The following is a 17,392-nucleotide window of genomic DNA, read 5'->3' as shown; positions in this document are numbered from 1 at the left end:
TGTGACTATCAGTGGTACTTTAACTTTAACTGTTGCCCAACGTTATTAAAACGTATTTATTTCGAATCGAGAATCGAATCGTTACCCCCAAGAATCGAAAGGTATGATGCCCAAAGAGTCACAGCTCTACTATTTATTTTGTCAAAATTTACGAAAATGTTTGCTTACAGAAATGAGTCCATTTCATTTTTTGTTTGTTTATTTATTCAGGACAACAAATGTATTTACCTTTCAATTGCAGTACAATGGTACAGTAATGAGATATAAGAGTTTATATAATTTTAAATTATTACATTATTACTATATATATATATTATTATTACATTATGACTACATTCTAATCACTCTCTGGTTTTTATCGGATATTTCTTCAGTTAAAGAGCACGAGTAAACAAAAGTTCTTAAGTCTGTCTGCATAAAGCCAAATATTTTTCAAGTAAATTATTGCATATTGTTCTAATATGTGGCACCTTGAGACAAGAATATGGTGATTGACAGTCTAAAAGGAGCATGTCTTCTCTCACTCGTTATTTTCGCATTTTTATGTATGAAGCATAAAAATCCCAAATCGAAACGCATTTGCAATTTTGGAGAGAAAAATCGCAATCACGTTTTTTCTCAAAATCGTGCAGCTGTAATATATCGGTTTTATACAGGTAAAAGCCAGTAAATTAGAATATTTTAAAAAACTTGATTTATTTCAGTAATTGCATTCAAAAGGTGTAACTTGTACATTATATTTATTCATTGCACACAGACTGATGCATTCAAATGTTTATTTCATTTAATTTTGATGATTTGAAGTGGCAACAAATGAAAATCCAAAATTCCGTGTGTCACAAAATTAGAATATTACTGAAGGCTAATACAAAAAAGGGATTTTTAGAAATGTTGGCCAACTGAAAAGTATGAAAATGAAAAATATGAGCATGTACAATACTCAATACTTGGTTGGAGCTCCTTTTGCCTCAATTACTGCGTTAATGCGGCGTGGCATGGAGTCGATGAGTTTCTGGCACTGCTCAGGTGTTATGAGAGCCCAGGTTGCTCTGATAGTGGCCTTCAACTCTTCTGCGTTTTTGGGTCTGGCATTCTGCATCTTCCTTTTCACAATACCCCACAGATTTTCTATGGGGCTAAGGTCAGGGGAGTTGGCGGGCCAATTTAGAACAGAAATACCATGGTCCGTAAACCAGGCACGGGTAGATTTTGCGCTGTGTGCAGGCGCCAAGTCCTGTTGGAACTTGAAATCTCCATCTCCATAGAGCAGGTCAGCAGCAGGAAGCATGAAGTGCTCTAAAACTTGCTGGTAGACGGCTGCGTTGACCCTGGATCTCAGGAAACAGAGTGGACAGACACCAGCAGATGACATGGCACCCCAAACCATCACTGATGGTGGAAACTTTACACTAGACTTCAGGCAACGTGGATCCTGTGCCTCTCCTGTCTTCCTCCAGACTCTGGGACCTCGATTTCCAAAGGAAATGCAAAATTTGCATGGTTGGGTGATGGTTTGGGGTGCCATGTCATCTGCTGGTGTCGGTATTTTTCATTTTCATACTTTTCAGTTGGCCAACATTTCTAAAAATCCCTTTTTTGTATTAGCCTTAAGTAATATTCTAATTTTGTGACACACGGAATTTTGGATTTTCATTTGTTGCCACTTCAAATCATCAAAATTAAATGAAATAAACATTTGAATGCATCAGTCTGTGTGCAATGAATAAATATACCGTATTTTCCGCACTATAAGGCGCACCTAAAAACCACACATTTTCTCAAAAGCTGACAGTGCGCCTTATAACCCGGTGCGCTTTATTACGATTCATTTTCATAAAGTTTCGATCTCGCAACTTCGGTAAACAGCCGCCATCTTTTTTCCCGGTAGAACAGGAAGCGCTTCTTCTTCTACGCAAGCAACCGCCAAGGTAAGCACCCGCCCCCATAGAACAGGAAGCGCTTCTTCTTCTACTGTAAGCAACCACCCGCCCCCGGAAGAAGAAGAAAAAACGCGCGGATATCACCGTACGTTTCATTTCCTGTTTACATCTGTAAAGACCACAAAATGGCTCCTACTAAGCGACAAGGATCCGGTTCATAAAAAGACGCAATCTCTCCATCCGCACACGGATTACTACCGTATTTCACAGCAACTGATATTCCTGTGAACCGCACTGTGGAACGGGAGCACGTACGGTGAATATTCGCACCACAGGGAATGAGAAGTCATCCTTCACTGTGGTTCTAGCTTGCCATGCTAACTTCCACCCATGGTGATATTCAAAAGGAAGACCTTGCCAAAAGAGACCTTTCCAGCCGGCGTCATCATAAAAGCTAACTCGAAGGGATGGATGGATGAAGAAAAGATGAGCGAGTGGTTAAGGGAAGTTTACGCGAAGAGGCCGGGTGGCTTTTTTCACACAGCTCCGAAGGCGAACACACCTTCACTAAGACGGGCAGACAGCGCCGGACGACATACGCCAACATTTGCCAGTGGATCGTAAATGCCTGGGCAGATATTTCGGTCACAACTGTGGTCCGAGCTTTCCGGAAGGCAGGATTCACAGAACTACTGGACAACAACAGCGACACTGACTCCGATGACTTCTACGAGACGGAACCGGCCATTTTGCATCCCACGCTTGCGCAACTTTTCAATTCGGACACCGAAGACGAAGAATTCGAAGGATTTACGAATGAAGAATAACTTCAGAAGGTGAGCGCTATGTTTATTTTGTGTGTTGTGACATTAACGTTCGAGCAACATTATGTTGCTATTGCTCTACACCATTTTGAATTTTACTATGTTTGTGATTGCACATTTGCGTACATTTTGGGACAGAGTTGTTAGAACGCTGGTTTTCAATATATTATTAAAGTTTGACTGAACTATCTGACTGTTTTTTTGACATTCCCTTTAGCGCAGCGTAGGCGCGGCTTATAATCCGGGGCGGCTTATTGGTGGACAAAGTTATGAAATATGTAATTCATTGAAGGTGCGGCTAATAATCCGGTGCGCCTTATAGTGCGGAAAATACGGTAATGTACAAGTTACACCTTTTGAATGCAATTACTGAAATAAATCAAGTTTTTCAAAATATTCTAATTTACTGGCTTTTACCTGTATACAATAAATGTATACTTTTTATCCTAACTTTTGTTTTTGTATTTTTTTTTTATTGTTAAAATGAAATAAAACTTTTTTAAGTGAGGGAAAATTCAAAATAGTGATGTCAATGCCAAAGCATCACTTTATGGAGTGTTTACAATAAAAGCACAACAAAAATAAAATTGTAGTAGTTTTTTCAGTAATATAGGTGTAAGTTAAAATTATATTATAATTGTTATCAGAGATTTTTTTGTTTGATTAAATAACAAAACAAACACAAAAATAAATTAAAAAATAACTATAACGAGTCTGTCTTTTGAACGGCTCTTTGAAAGGAATGGGTCCTCAAGGTCCATCTCCCTTAAAAGAGCCATGAATCCTGTCTCTGGAGCATATTAAAGGCCTACTGAAATGCGATTTTCTTATTTAATTGGGGATAGCAGGTCCATTCTATGTGTCATACTTGATCATTTCGCGATATTGCCATATTTTTGCTGAAAGGATTTAGTAGAGAACATCCACGATAAAGTTCACAACTTTTGGTCGCTGACAAAAAAGCCTTGCCTGTACCGGAAGTAGCAGACGATATGCGCGTGACGTCACAAGTTGTGGAGCTCCTCACATCTGCACATTGTTTACAATCATGGCCACCAGCAGAAAGAGCGATTCAGACCGAGAAAGCGACGATTTCCCCATTAATTTGAGTAGTGGGAGCGATTCAGATAGGGAAGATGCTGTGAGAGGTGAGTGGGACCTGATATTCAGCTGGGAATGACTAAAACAGTAAATAAACACAAGACATATATATACTCTATTAGCCACAACACAACCAGGCTTATATTTAATATGCCACAAATTAATCCCGCATAACAAACATCTCCCCCCTCCCGTCCATATAACCCGCCAATACAACTCAAACACCTGCACAACACACTCAATCCCACAGCCCAAAGTACCGTTCACCTCCCCAAAGTTCATACAGCACATATATTTCCCCAAAGTCCCCAAAGTTACGTACGTGACATGCACATAGCGGCACACACGTACAGGCAAGCGATCAAATGTTTGGAAGCCGCAGCTGCATGCGTACTCACGGTACCGCGTCTGCGTATCCAACTCAAAGTCCTCCTGGTAAGAGTCTCTGTTGTCCCAGTTCTCCACAGGCCAATGGTAAAGCTTGACTGTCATCTTTCAGGAATGTAAACAATGAAACACCGGCTGTGTTATCCGGCACAACAGTCAGGGGGTGCATTCTACGGCGGGGGTGCGTTATCTGGCACAACACCTGCCGCAATACACCGCTTCCCACCTACAGCTTTCTTCTTTGCTGTCTCCATTGTTCATTGAACAAATTGCAAAAGATTCACCAACACAGATGTCCAGAATACTGTGGAGTTTTGCGATGAAAACAGACGACTTAATAGCTGGCCACCATGCTGTCCCAAAATGTCCTCTATAATCCGTGACGTCACGTGCAGACGTCATCATACCGAGACGTTTTCAGCAGGATATTTCGCGCAAAATTTAAAATTGCACTTTAGTAAGCTAACCCGGCCGTATTGGCATGTGTTGCAATGTTAAGATTTCATCATTGATATATAAACTATCAGACTGCGTGGTCGGTAGTAGTGGGTTTCAGTAGGCCTTTAACTAGATGAAACTGTCCGTGACAACAGCCAATCAGTCGACCCCTTTCCCACAAAACAATTGTCACCCGTGACTTAGGTTAACTAGGGTCCTATGGTTTCCGCAATAACGTAATCCCGGACGGATGTACTTAACAAAAAAAGGTGAAATAACTGGAGCTTCAAGCACACCTGTGAAGTGAAAACCATTTCAGGTGGCTACTTCTTGAAGCTCATCGAGAGAATGCCAAGAGTGTGCGAAAAAATATTAAAGAGGGTGGCTATTTTGAAGAAACTGGAATATTAAACATGTTTTCAGTTATTTCTTTTTTTGTTAAGTACATAACTCCACATTTGTTCATTCATAGTTTTGATGCCTTCAGTGACCATCTACAATGTAAATACCATTTTTTTTTTAACTATAAGTCGCAGTTTTTTTCATAGTTTGGCCGGGCTCCAGTGCGACTTATGTATGTTTTTTTCCTTTTTTATTATGCATTTTCGGCCGGTGCGACTTATACTCCGAAAAATACGGTAGTCATGAAAATAAAAAAAATGCATTGAATGAGAAGGTGTCCAAATGTTTGGCCTGTACTGTATATTAGAATCGGCAACAGCGGAGGATGTATGTGCATCTACTGAAAAGTAGGAAAGGTATGATAGGGTCTCTTTATAACCCCATTGTTTCTGGTCTGTGGCGGAAATCTGGGACCACCTGAAGAGAACCTACGCTAGCACACGCAGAGCATGAAACTATGCAACGTTTGAACCTGCAACCTTCCCGTTTTGAGAAAACAGTGCTGTGTTGTGCTTCTCGCTTTGCAAAGATTATGCATCTCTTTCATGCCATGTTTAAATGCGAAGTTTACATCTCAGCCTCACCTCTGCATGTTTATCCTGGCAGAAGAGAAAGTCTTTGCCAGTGTTTTTTTTCCCCCGCTGAATGCTGCATTTGCTTTTCATGTGCAAAAAGATCTGACCTTGGAATCATTATGTTGATGTAATTGCCTAATTTGCATAAATAGTTCTGTGCCACACGTGTGCCGTCGAGGAAAAACAAAACAAAAAAATAGCTCGCTCTCTGAGTGAGACTTGCAAACTGATTTTTTATTCATATTTTATCTGGCGTCCTGGCACTCCCCCCTCCCACTGGAATGCTGGGAGATGCCCTTCTTGTTGTCACTTCTCCATCTGATTGTGGCAGCAGTTGTATGAACATTTTCTGGCGGCGCGGGTTGAACACAAAAGAGTTTACAGCAGGGGAGTGATGCCATTTTTTTCCCCTGTCTGGTGGTTTTATTTATGGAAATATTTCAAGAAGAGAGACTTTTGTATGGAAATGTTTCCAGTCTGTGTTTTTTTAGCAGTTGATTACGGCTGTTTTGAGTATTTGATGTATTTGTAAATGCGAAAGCTAGCTGAGCTCCATGTTGATCCTCCAAATACTGCCTTTTGTGTGTTTTTATTTCAGCCTGCTTTGTACCGGCTGATTATTATAAATAGATCAAAGCGTGCACTTCCTTTCAGTTTTGGTGTAGCCTTTGGTACCTCCATGCACCGAGCACAAACAAGAATGTCTGATCGTTACAAGAATAACTTAAAAACCCGCCGAGATCGTCAAAGATTAGTGCGGGGATGGTGCACAAGCTAAGAAACGACAACACGAGCTGAAACGTTGTCTGTGTTTATTCCCAGCTCTGCATCCTTCTGCGACCACCAATGGCAACCACGGTCACTATGGCAATAAGGAAGGCTTCCCCCCGGGCACAGCGGAGGAAATGACTCGAGAGCCACCGTTCAAATCCTTGCAATACAGGTGTGCACACACGCAACGTGAATCGTAGTCATCACTTTGTTAAAGAGGTCATATTAGGATAACTTTGGAACATTTAAAACATTTCCTTGTGGTCTACATCAGTGTTTTACAACCTTTTTTCAGCCAAGGCACATTTTTTGCGTTGAAAATATCCAGAGGCACACCACCAGCAGAAATCATTAAAAAAAGGAAACTCAGTTAACAGTAAAAAGTCGTCGTCGCAATTGTTGGATATGACTTTAAAGCATGGGTGTCAAACTCTGGCCCGCGGGCCAAATTTGGCCCGTCGTGTAATTTCATTTGGCCCTTGAGGCAATATCAAATTAACATTAGAGCTGGCCCGCCGGTGTTATACAGCAGCGGTGCCACTGTAACACCGCATTCACCGAAAGTCTCCCGCGGCAACCATTCTCCCTAATTTCTCCCGATTTCCACCCGGACAACAATATTGGGGGCGTGCTTTAAAGGCACTGCCTTTAGCGTCCTCTACAACCTGTCGTCACTTCCGCTTTTCCTCCATACGAACAGCGTGCCGGCCCCTGTCACATGATATATGTGGCTTCTACACACACATAAGTAAATGCAAGACATACTTGATCAACAGCCATACAGGTTACACTGAGGGTGGCCGCATAAACAACTTTAACACTGTTGCAAATATGCGCCACACTGTGAACCCACACCAAACAAGAATGGCAAACACATTTCGGGAGAACATCGGCACAGTAACACAACATAAACACAACAGAACAAATACCCAGAAATCCTTGCAGCACTAACTCTTCCGGGACGCTACAATATACACCACCAAACCTCGCCCACCTGAGCCCTGACATTAATGAACTAGCATCCCAGAAAATATGTCAGGTATCTGGCTTGGGCACATCAGATTAGATCAGTGTGTCGCAAACTGAGCAGTAAAAAGGCCTGAATGGTTGATTTATTCATTATTTTATTTTCAAATTTATTAGCATGTTGAAAAAGTTAATGTTGATATTTACCTAAGAAGGCTGCAAATAGAAAATAGGCATTCTATTTTTTTATTTAAATTGTATTTAATATACCATTGATGCTTTTTCGTTTGTTTTTTGAAAGTTGATTTTGCACTATTAAGTTATATAAGCGTTGCTTGTTCCATATTCAGTGTTAAAGCAAATCAGTGTAGCAAACTGAGCAATAATTAACGTTTTAATTCATGCACTTTCTCTTGCTACTTCAAGGCTTGAATGTTTGATTCATTCATTATTGTTATTTTATTTTCAAATGTATTATTAGCCTGTGGAAAAAGTTTATGTTGATATTTACCTCAGAAGGCTGCAAATAGAAAAGAGGCATTCAATTTTTATTTACATTTTATTTGATATGCCATTGATATTTTTGAAGTGTTATTATTATTATTTGAAACTCGATTTTGCACGTCACTATAAAGTTATATAAGCCTTGCTTGTTCAATATTCAATACAAAACTTGTTTTAGTCCCTATTAAAAGGTTCATTTGTTCAACCTTGGCCCGTGGCTTTGTTCAGTTTTACATTTTGGCCCACTCTGTATTTGAGTTTGACACCCCTGCTTTAAAGCAGAACCAAGCATGCATCAATATAGCTCTTGTCTCAAAGTAGGTGTACTATCACCACCTGTCACATCACACCCTGATTTATTTTGAGTTTTTTGCTGTTTTCCTGTGTGTAGTGTTTTAGGTCTTGTCTTGCGCTCCTATTTTGGTGGCTTTTTCTCTTTTTTTGGTATTTTCCTGTAGCAGTTTCATGTCTTCCTTTGAGTGATGTAATACCGTGTAATACTCTTCCATATCAGTAGGTGACAGCAGGTAGCTAATTGCTTTGTAGATGTCGGGAACATGGTTTGTCATGATCACAATACGCGGTAGGCAATGTGCAGGTAAAAAGGTATCTAATGCTTATACCAAAATATAAACAAAAGGTAAGTGCCGCTAAGAAAAAGCATTGAAGCTTAGGGAGGGCTATGCAAAACAAAGCTACAACTGAACTGGCTGCAAAGTAAACGAAAACAGAATGCTGGACGACAGCAAAGACTTACAGCGTGTGGAGCAGCAGACGGCGTCCACTAAGTACATCCGTACATGACATGACAATCAACAACAAAATAGGAGCGCAAGACAAGAAGTAAAACACTACACGGGCGGCATAGCTCGGTTGGTAGAGTGGCCGTGCCAGCAACTTGAGGGTTCCAGGTTCGAATCCCGCTTCCGCCATCCTAGTCACTGCCGTTGTGTCCTTGGGCAAGACACTTTACCCACCTGTTCCCAGTGCCACCCACACTGGTTTAAATGTAACTTAGATATTGGGTTTCACTATGTAAAGCGCTTTGAGTCACTAGAGAAAAGCGGTATATAAATATAATTCACTTCACTTCACTTCACTTCACTTCACTACACTACACATAGGAAAACACCAAAAAACTCCAAATAGGTCATGGTGTGATGTACAGTACACCTATGTGGTGGTTGACCTCCAGTGGGTTCTTCAGACCACCAAACACTTCCACGAAAGCCCGGATCAGGGTAACAACACTGTTTGATTTGCATAAATTAGTGTAGTCCGTGTCTCTCTCGCTCTCCCTCCAGCTCCAACAACGTGTCTCATTCCGGCTGCTGCTAATAAAGGCGACAGGTGACTAGATAACAAGGCCCACCTACGCACCTGTCGCTGTCTTCAAGGCCGGTCCTGGCACACCCCGTTCCACGGCAGGCCCGCAGGCCACGCCCCCCTCCACAACCTACTTTGAGACAAGAGTTATAATGATGCATGGTTGGTTATGGTTCGAATTAATATCCAATAATTGCGAGAACCACTTTTTATTGTCAATATCGGCTGCTGAGTTTCATTTTTTAATGTTTTCTGCTGTTGGTGTGCCTTGAGATTTTTTCAAAGAAAAAAATGTGCTTTGGCTCAGAAAAGGTTGAAAAACAGTGGCATCGAGGGCCATTAGCAGCCTTATCTGTAGTTGCAGAGGAAAAAACTGGGAAGAATCAATCTGAATGCCTTTTTAGTGGACATGACATGTCATTTTTTACTCGGTTCATAATGGAATGTTTTGTGTGAGTGGCCGTACATGTTACTTGTCCAATTTCCTCTCGAAGAAAGTTGTGCACGCTCACCTATTTTGCAGGAAGGGTCCGACGGACAGCCAGGTGTACAACCACGACGACGACGTGCCCCGCAGCAGGGCGTCCAAAAGCATGGATCTGGGTGAGCTCACACACACCTGCGGTCGCAATCCGTATCAAGTGCACGTCTTTGTTGGGCAAAGCAGACGCCTCCTTTTATCCCCTACCTGGAGAGGTCTGACCTCCTGAACTGCTAAACCCAGAGGCTTTCCAGCAAACCTGATGAACACTCAGGGTGTTTGTGCACGCACATGAATAGAAGGCGCAGGGTTTCCAATCTCTGATGTGTGTGTGTGTGCGTGTGCGTGTGCGTGTGTGTGTGTGTGTGTGTGTGTGTGTGTGTTCTGGCAATGCTTACTTAATGGGGACATCGCTCTGTTTACACAGTCACCTTTAGGGGACCTCTGACGGTATGGGGATAAAACAACAGGTCCCCTAAAGGGAAACCTTTTTAAATGATAGTCAGATCCATTCTGAAGATGCCTAAGTGATTTTTAAGCTTTGGCCCATAAAACATGTTTACTGGTTAGTTTGAGTGTGAGACATTTGCACAGCAGCTGGTACATTTAAGTGGGGAAGCTTCCTATAAGAGGACAACTGTAGTGCTGTATTCTGAGGATCATGTCATATTTAATTTGAACTTTTTTTTTTTTTAAATGTCCTCAGTAGTCACGTACAAATTTGTGTGAATTATGCAAAATTATTTAAACAGGGCCAACACAGATAGACAGACAACATTCACTCTCACATTCACACACTCGGGCCAATTTAGTGTTGCCAATCATATTAACTCTTTTTCCCCAGGGTCCTCAGTAAGAATGATCAGCACATTACTTCATCAATCCAGAGATTTAAAGACGTGTATGAGCTAACTGGGCAGTGGCCATTTTACACCATTTTTTTTATGCCTCCACATCCTGTAGAAAGGGTGGTCCCCACAAGTGATGATCAAAAACTTGGTCCCCATTCCAAATGATAACCAGTATGTATGTGTGTGTGTGTGTGTTCTGGCAATGCTTACTTAATGGGGACATCGCTCTGTTTACATCAGTGACGTGAGGTGAGGTTGATGGCTGGTGAGGCACTGACTTCATCACAGTCAGATTTACAAACATATGAACCCTAAAGAGTATCTTATTCACCATTTGATTGGCAGCAGTTAACGGGTTATGTTTAAAAGCTCATACCAGCATTCTTCCCTGCTTGGCACTCAGCATCAAGGGTTGGAATTGGGGGTTAAATCACCAAAAATTATTCCCAGGCGCGGCGCCGCTGCTGCCCACTGCTCCCCTCACCTCCCAGGGGGTGATCAAGGGGATGGGTCAAATGCAGAGGACACATTTCACCACACCTAGTGTGTGTGTGAAAATCATTGGTACTTTAACTAAACTTTAACTTTACACATGCAAACTGTAGCACACAAAAAAGCACATTTAATTAAAAAAACTTTATTATGGTCTTACCTTTACTTATAAGTGCGGGAACAGTGGTGTTCGTGTTGGAGGAGTTGTGAATGAATGAAATATGAAATCCGTGCTGCATTCTGCAGGTGTACCTAATGTTGTGTCCCTGCAGTCGTTCACGGCTCCTCCGGCGCGAGCATTGTTGTTTTTGCACTTTTTGGCTTCTTGTTAAGTGACTTTTTTTGGGTGGATTCGGTCTTGCACGTGGAGGGTTTGGGTGTGGGCTTTGGTTGGTGTGGCGCTCCCGTCGGGGGGTGCATTCTGCGGCGGGGGTGCATTAACCGGCACCAGGAGGCGGGATTACTGCGAGCTTCACACAGTGCGTCTTTGCAGCAGTTTTATGATTGCTCAGCACAAGAAATACTTCACACACATACAGTTGTTGACAAAGTACACTGTACATTATATACCTTAGCTAACTAAACTATGGAAATGTATAATATAGTTCATATAGCAATACGGTCTCACTGCACAGCAGGCCAGCAGTTAGCCGAGTCCGCAATCCATGGTGAGGCACAATTGAGTGACGTGCCTCAACTGGCTGCTGATCACAGCAAGTCTCTTCTCAGTATTTGAACGGCAAATGTGAAAATTCAGCGATTTTGAATAAAAATAATCTAAAACTGGTGAAGTTAAATGGAAAATAACTTTATAATATAATCACTGAATACATATAACAATTTAATTTTTTTTTTTTCTTTTTACATTTTTTTTCTTTCCATGATGGCAGGTGACCGCACGTCACTGGTTTACACAGTCACCTTTAGGGGACCTCTGACGGTATGGGGACAAAAAAACAGGTCCCCTAAAGCAGTGGTCCCCAACCACTGGTCCACAGCCCGGTACCGGTCCGTGGGTCGATTGGTACCGGCCGCACAAGAAATTAAAAAAAAAATATATATATTTTATTTTTTATTTTTTATTAAATCAACATAAAAAACACAAGATACACTTACAATTAGTGCACCAACCCAAAAAAAACCTCCCTCCCCCATTTACACTCATTCACACTCATTCACACAAAAGGGTTGTTTCTTTCTGTTATTAATATTCTGGTTCCTACATTATATATCAATATATATCAATACAGTCTGCAGGGATACAGTCCGTAAGCACACATGATTGTATTTTTTATGACAAAAAAAAAAATTTAAAAAAATACTTGGTCCCCATTCCAAATGATAACCAGTATATATGTGTGTGTGCGTGTGTGTGTGTGTGTGTGTGTGTGTGTGTGTGTGTGTGTGTGTGTGTGTGTGTGTGTGTTAGTGTGTGGCGAAAGGCTTATTTCCTTGTATTAACCTGAAATGAACCCCCTGCTCTGTTCTTGATGCTTTTCTTCTTGTTTTTAACTTTTTTTTTTCCCTTAAATGCATGTTCCCTTTTGTGTCAGCCATGTTTATTTTATTTATCCCCCCCCTCGCTCACAGGCCTTGCTCAGTGTGGAAGCCAACAAATCTGCTGTTGTCTCTGTCTCTCTATCTCCCCGTGCTTCTGATTTCCAATCCCGGTTCATTAGGTTCAGCGGATTGGCTTTCTTCCTGCAGCAAACGCCTCTGCCATCCCAGCTGATTGGCTTTCATTATGGACAAGGGTGGTCTGGCCGCACTCCCTGTGTTCTGGCCCACCGAGGGCTCGCCGCGCTCAGCCCTCTCTTCTCAATCGTCGGCCATCCCCCATCTCAATCTGTTTACATTTCCTCCGTGTTATCTCTCCACTTCTATTGGTCTCTATTGCGTCCTGTCTGATACCGCCGCTCATGTGAACAGAGCGTGCACCTTGTGTCAGGCTTTACAGTCTCATGTATCTGAGCTTTATCACCGCCGCAGTGCAGGTCGGCTTTTATTAAACGCCACTTGACCAAAGCAGGTGAGCACCCTCTGTTGACCTTGGATACCTCCAGCAAACAGTCTATTGACTGGAGCTTAAGTACATACTTATGAGGATGCACACACCATGCAAGATGAGTAGTGGAATACCTAACACAACCTGCACACCTCAGCTGCACAGGCCATTAATGGTGCTGCATAAGATGTTTTTTTAGGTTGTTTTTTTTTGCACTGTGGCCAGGGGTGTTGCGCCAAATTCTGGGCTCCAATAGACACGACTCCCCATCCTACCCTAAAGTCAACATCGCCTACCCATACACACACTGCAAAAAAAGCTGACAAAATGTAATAAATAAATAAAATATTATAGGGAAAATATTTTTCCATGCAGCTAGTTGATTTTACTTGATAATACTTGTATGTAGGGATGTCCGATAATGGCTTTTTGCCGATATCCGATATTCCGATATTGACCAAACCTTTAATTACCGATACCGATATCAACCGATATATACAGCCGTGGAATTAACACTATATTATGCCTAATTTGGACAACCAGGTATGGTGAAGATAAGGTCCTTTTTCAAAATAATAAAAAAATAAAATAAGATAAATGCATTAAAAAAAAAAAATTGAATAAAAAAGAAAGTAAAACAATATAAAAACAGTTACATAGAAATTAGTAATTAATGAAAATGAGTCAAATCAACTGTTAAAGGTTAGTACTATTAGTGGACCAGCAGCACACACAATCATGTGTGCTTACGGACTGTATCCCTTGCAGACTGTATTGATATATATTGATATATAATGTAGAAACCAGAATATTAATAACAGAAAGAAACAACCCTTTTGTGTGAATGGGTGAGGAAGGTTTATTAATTGTAAGTGTATCTTGTGTTTTTTATTTTGATTTAATACAAAAAAAAACTAATAACTAAAATATAAAAACACCGATACCGATAACAAAAAAAACGATACCGATATTTCCCGATATTACATTTTAAAGCATTTATCGGCCGATAATATCGGCTGGCCGATATTATCGGACATCTCTACTTGTATGTCTAGAAATTAGCAGGATTTTAAAAAAACAACATATGTTACAGTTTTCTGAATTGTAGCTTTTTTCAACAATAATAGCCAAAATGCAATTATTTATGCTAGAATTAAAAATTATTAAATTAAATTTGAAATCCCGGCTTGTGGCAAATTATATTTTGCAATGCAAACACTGCAAAAACAAAAGAGCTGACAATATAAGATAGAAATATTAGATTTCAGGTAAAAAAACCAACTAAAAAATAGTGAAATTATCTGTCCATGCGGTTAGTTAATTTTACTTGATAAGACATCCTATATTAAGATTTGTGTATCTAGAAATTAGCAGGACTTTTAAGATATCATTTTTAAACATTTTTCATGTGGAAAAAAACCTAAATATATTATTTCAATAGTTATTTTCTCGATTTTTTAAACTAGAATAGACAAAATATAATAATTCATGCTAGAATTCAGCTTATGTGTAAAGTCAATCATTAAAAATAAGTAAATAGGAACATGCTAGAAATAAAATGTTAAATATTGCCAAGTGGCAAATTAGCAGGATTTTAAGATAGAAATACATATTTTATTCTGAAATCAAGAATTATTAAACATCATCAGTATGTTGGAGAATCTTTAAACAAAGTTTTCTATGTGGGGAAAACCAAAATATCTTATTTGAATAGTTTTCTGAATTGTAACTTTTTTAAACAATAATAGCCTAAATGCAATTATTTATGCTAGAATTAAAGATTATTACATAAAGTTAATCATTAAAAATAAGTAAATAGCTCTTAAAACTAGAGACATTTCTAGAAATTCAATATGAAATCCCGGCTTCTGGCGGTGCAAACACTGCAAAAAAGAGCTGACAAAATATAATAAATACGAAAAAGATTTTAGTTGTTTTTTCTCCCCATGCAGCTAGTTGATTTTACTTGATAATACTTGTATGTCTAGAAATTAGCAGGATTTGCTCCAGAAGCGACACCTTAAGGCTTCTCTAGATAAGATTTGGTCACATGTTCAGTAGACCCATAATAAATTCATAAAAGAACCAAACTTCATGAATGTTTTATTGTGACCAACAAGTATGTGCTCCAATCACTCTATCACATAGAAATAAGAGTTGTATAAATGATTAGAAACTCAATACAAGTGTATGTCAACTTTTGACCACAACTGTAACTGCATTGCACTTTGCACTGCAAACTTAGTTGACATGTTTAAGACTTAAAAATCCGGTGTTGACAAAAGACTGCTGTGAGCTGCTACACGATGTTGCTGGTTTACAACCTCTTGTGCTAATGAAAATGGTTATTTGTCCAGCAATTGCATACAGTACCGATAAGGGTACCGATGCATGTCGATATTGGTATCCGTATCAATAACAATATATATACATCCCCAGTTATGGCCCCACCCCTATGGCCAAATCCCACTGTCATCGCAGCTTCTTCAGTGTGTCTTGTTCCTCACTCGTCTGGCCTATATGGGAAGATTGACCTCATAAAAAATGAAAATGATTATTTAAGCGAAAGAGCAGCCTGATGAAAACCTATTATTGTCTCCCGGCGTGCTGCCTGCGCTGGCCAGCTGCAATCATGTTGAGCTAAATGAGGTGTTTGGCTGGGCGGCAGCAGTCTCCCTTCTTTTTTTTTTTTACTTTTTGGTATTATTTCTCCCAGTGCCTGTCTCCTTCCATCATCACAATATCACTGTTTGTCCCTGTATTAGCTTTTTGTCCTTTCTGGTACTAACAGATGCTTTTTCCTGTGTTGCAGTGGCGGACGAGAGCAACGTGAGATCGCTGGTCGGACATACAAACGGTGAGTCGCAGATGCATTTCAAGCATACTTGCCAACCCTCACGGATTTTCCGGGAGACTCCCGAAATTCAGCGCCTCTCCTGAAAACCTCCCGGGACAAATTTTCTCCCCAAAATCTTCCGAAATTCAGGCGTGGACCTGAGTCCGCTTTCCCACAATATAAACAGCGTACCTGCCCAATCACGTTATAACTGTAGAATGATGGAGGACGAGTTCTTGGTTTCTTATGTGGGTTTATTGTTAGGCAGTTTCATTAACGTCCTCCCAGCGCGGCAACAACACACAACAACAGCAGTCACGTTTTCGTCCACCGTAAAGCTGTTCGTCTGCCGTAAACAGCAATGTTGTGACACTCTTAAACAGGACAATACTGCCATCTAGTGCATTTAATGAAAGCACTTTTGTGCGTGCCACACAGCAATGCATCATCAGAGAGGGTGTTCAGCATGGTTAGAAAAATAATGACAGAGAATAGAACAAGGATGGACAATTCAACCCTTAACTCAACAATGAGTAGATGAGTGTTATGTGTGTGTATATGTGTAAATAAATGTGTAATAATGTGTAAATAAATGAACACTGAAATTCAAGTATTTATTTTATATATATATATATATATATTTTTATTTATTTATAGCTAGAATTCACTGAAAGTCAAGTATTTCTTGTATATATATATATATATATATATATATATATATATATATATATATATATATATGAAATACTTGACTTGGTGAATTCTAGCTGTAAATATACTCCTCCCCTCTTAACCACGCCCCCAACCACGCCCCGCTCCCCCAACTACGCCTTTTTGAGAACCAGTTCCCGTTATCGAGGCCACTATAGTAAAGAAAAAGAGTTGGTTATTTATTCGAATCCCTGGGAACAAATCCCGTCCCACAGGGCATTTCCTGTAATGTTATGCCCATTTGATTGTAGACTATATGAAAATACTACACGTCATTAGTTTGGGCACTTCCGGGTTGGCGACTGTCAGTTCAGTTCATGAGACAATTGAGAAGTAGACAAGTTGCGTTAGCTCTTACAAGCCTTGGAAAAGATAAGTCTGTAAGTAAACTGTTTAACTTGTTTATGTACTGTAACTCAATACTAAGGTGGAAAGTGGTTAAATTTGATACTAAGATATTTATTGAAAAACGATTTTTGTGCACTGTTTCAATGGATGTTTTGAGGACTTAAAATGGCTGCCAGTCGTGTATTTCCACCATCGAAATAGTTTCAACACTCAGAAGTATTTGTTTGATGATAGTACTGTATATTTGTGTGAAGCTAATATTTACATATTGTGTATTACATTTCAGTATGTTAATTGAATCACATAGCTTATACATTTGTCATTGTGTGTATTTCAGTTTAAAAAAAAAAATAATAACAGTCCAGTGCAAGACAAAAATAAAGATAGGAAAAGACAAAGCAAGATCAACAACAATAAAGAGCCTTAATGGATTAATCTGCTTTGGAACTTTATTAGACGTCTTGGATTATTTGTTAGCTGTCTGCCTGTGTGTG

At 40.0% G+C, this 17,392-nt stretch overlaps 1 protein-coding gene across 2 annotated transcripts in view; it reads left to right on the top strand.

Moving 5' to 3' along the window:
• Positions 1–17,392, top strand: part of pard3ba (par-3 family cell polarity regulator beta a) — a 464,804-nt gene that overhangs the window by 203,347 nt on the left and 244,065 nt on the right. For both annotated transcript variants that reach the window (XM_061985093.1, XM_061985094.1), the window contains 3 exons: positions 6,430–6,550; positions 9,698–9,777; positions 15,816–15,860. In XM_061985093.1, coding sequence (XP_061841077.1) covers positions 6,430–6,550; positions 9,698–9,777; positions 15,816–15,860 — 246 coding nt within the window. The remainder of the gene's footprint in view (positions 1–6,429; positions 6,551–9,697; positions 9,778–15,815; positions 15,861–17,392) is intronic.

This window comes from Nerophis lumbriciformis, linkage group LG23 (assembly GCF_033978685.3).
Source record: "Nerophis lumbriciformis linkage group LG23, RoL_Nlum_v2.1, whole genome shotgun sequence".
Taxonomy (NCBI): domain Eukaryota; kingdom Metazoa; phylum Chordata; class Actinopteri; order Syngnathiformes; family Syngnathidae; genus Nerophis; species Nerophis lumbriciformis.
This window is presented reverse-complemented; position numbering and strand designations above follow the sequence as displayed.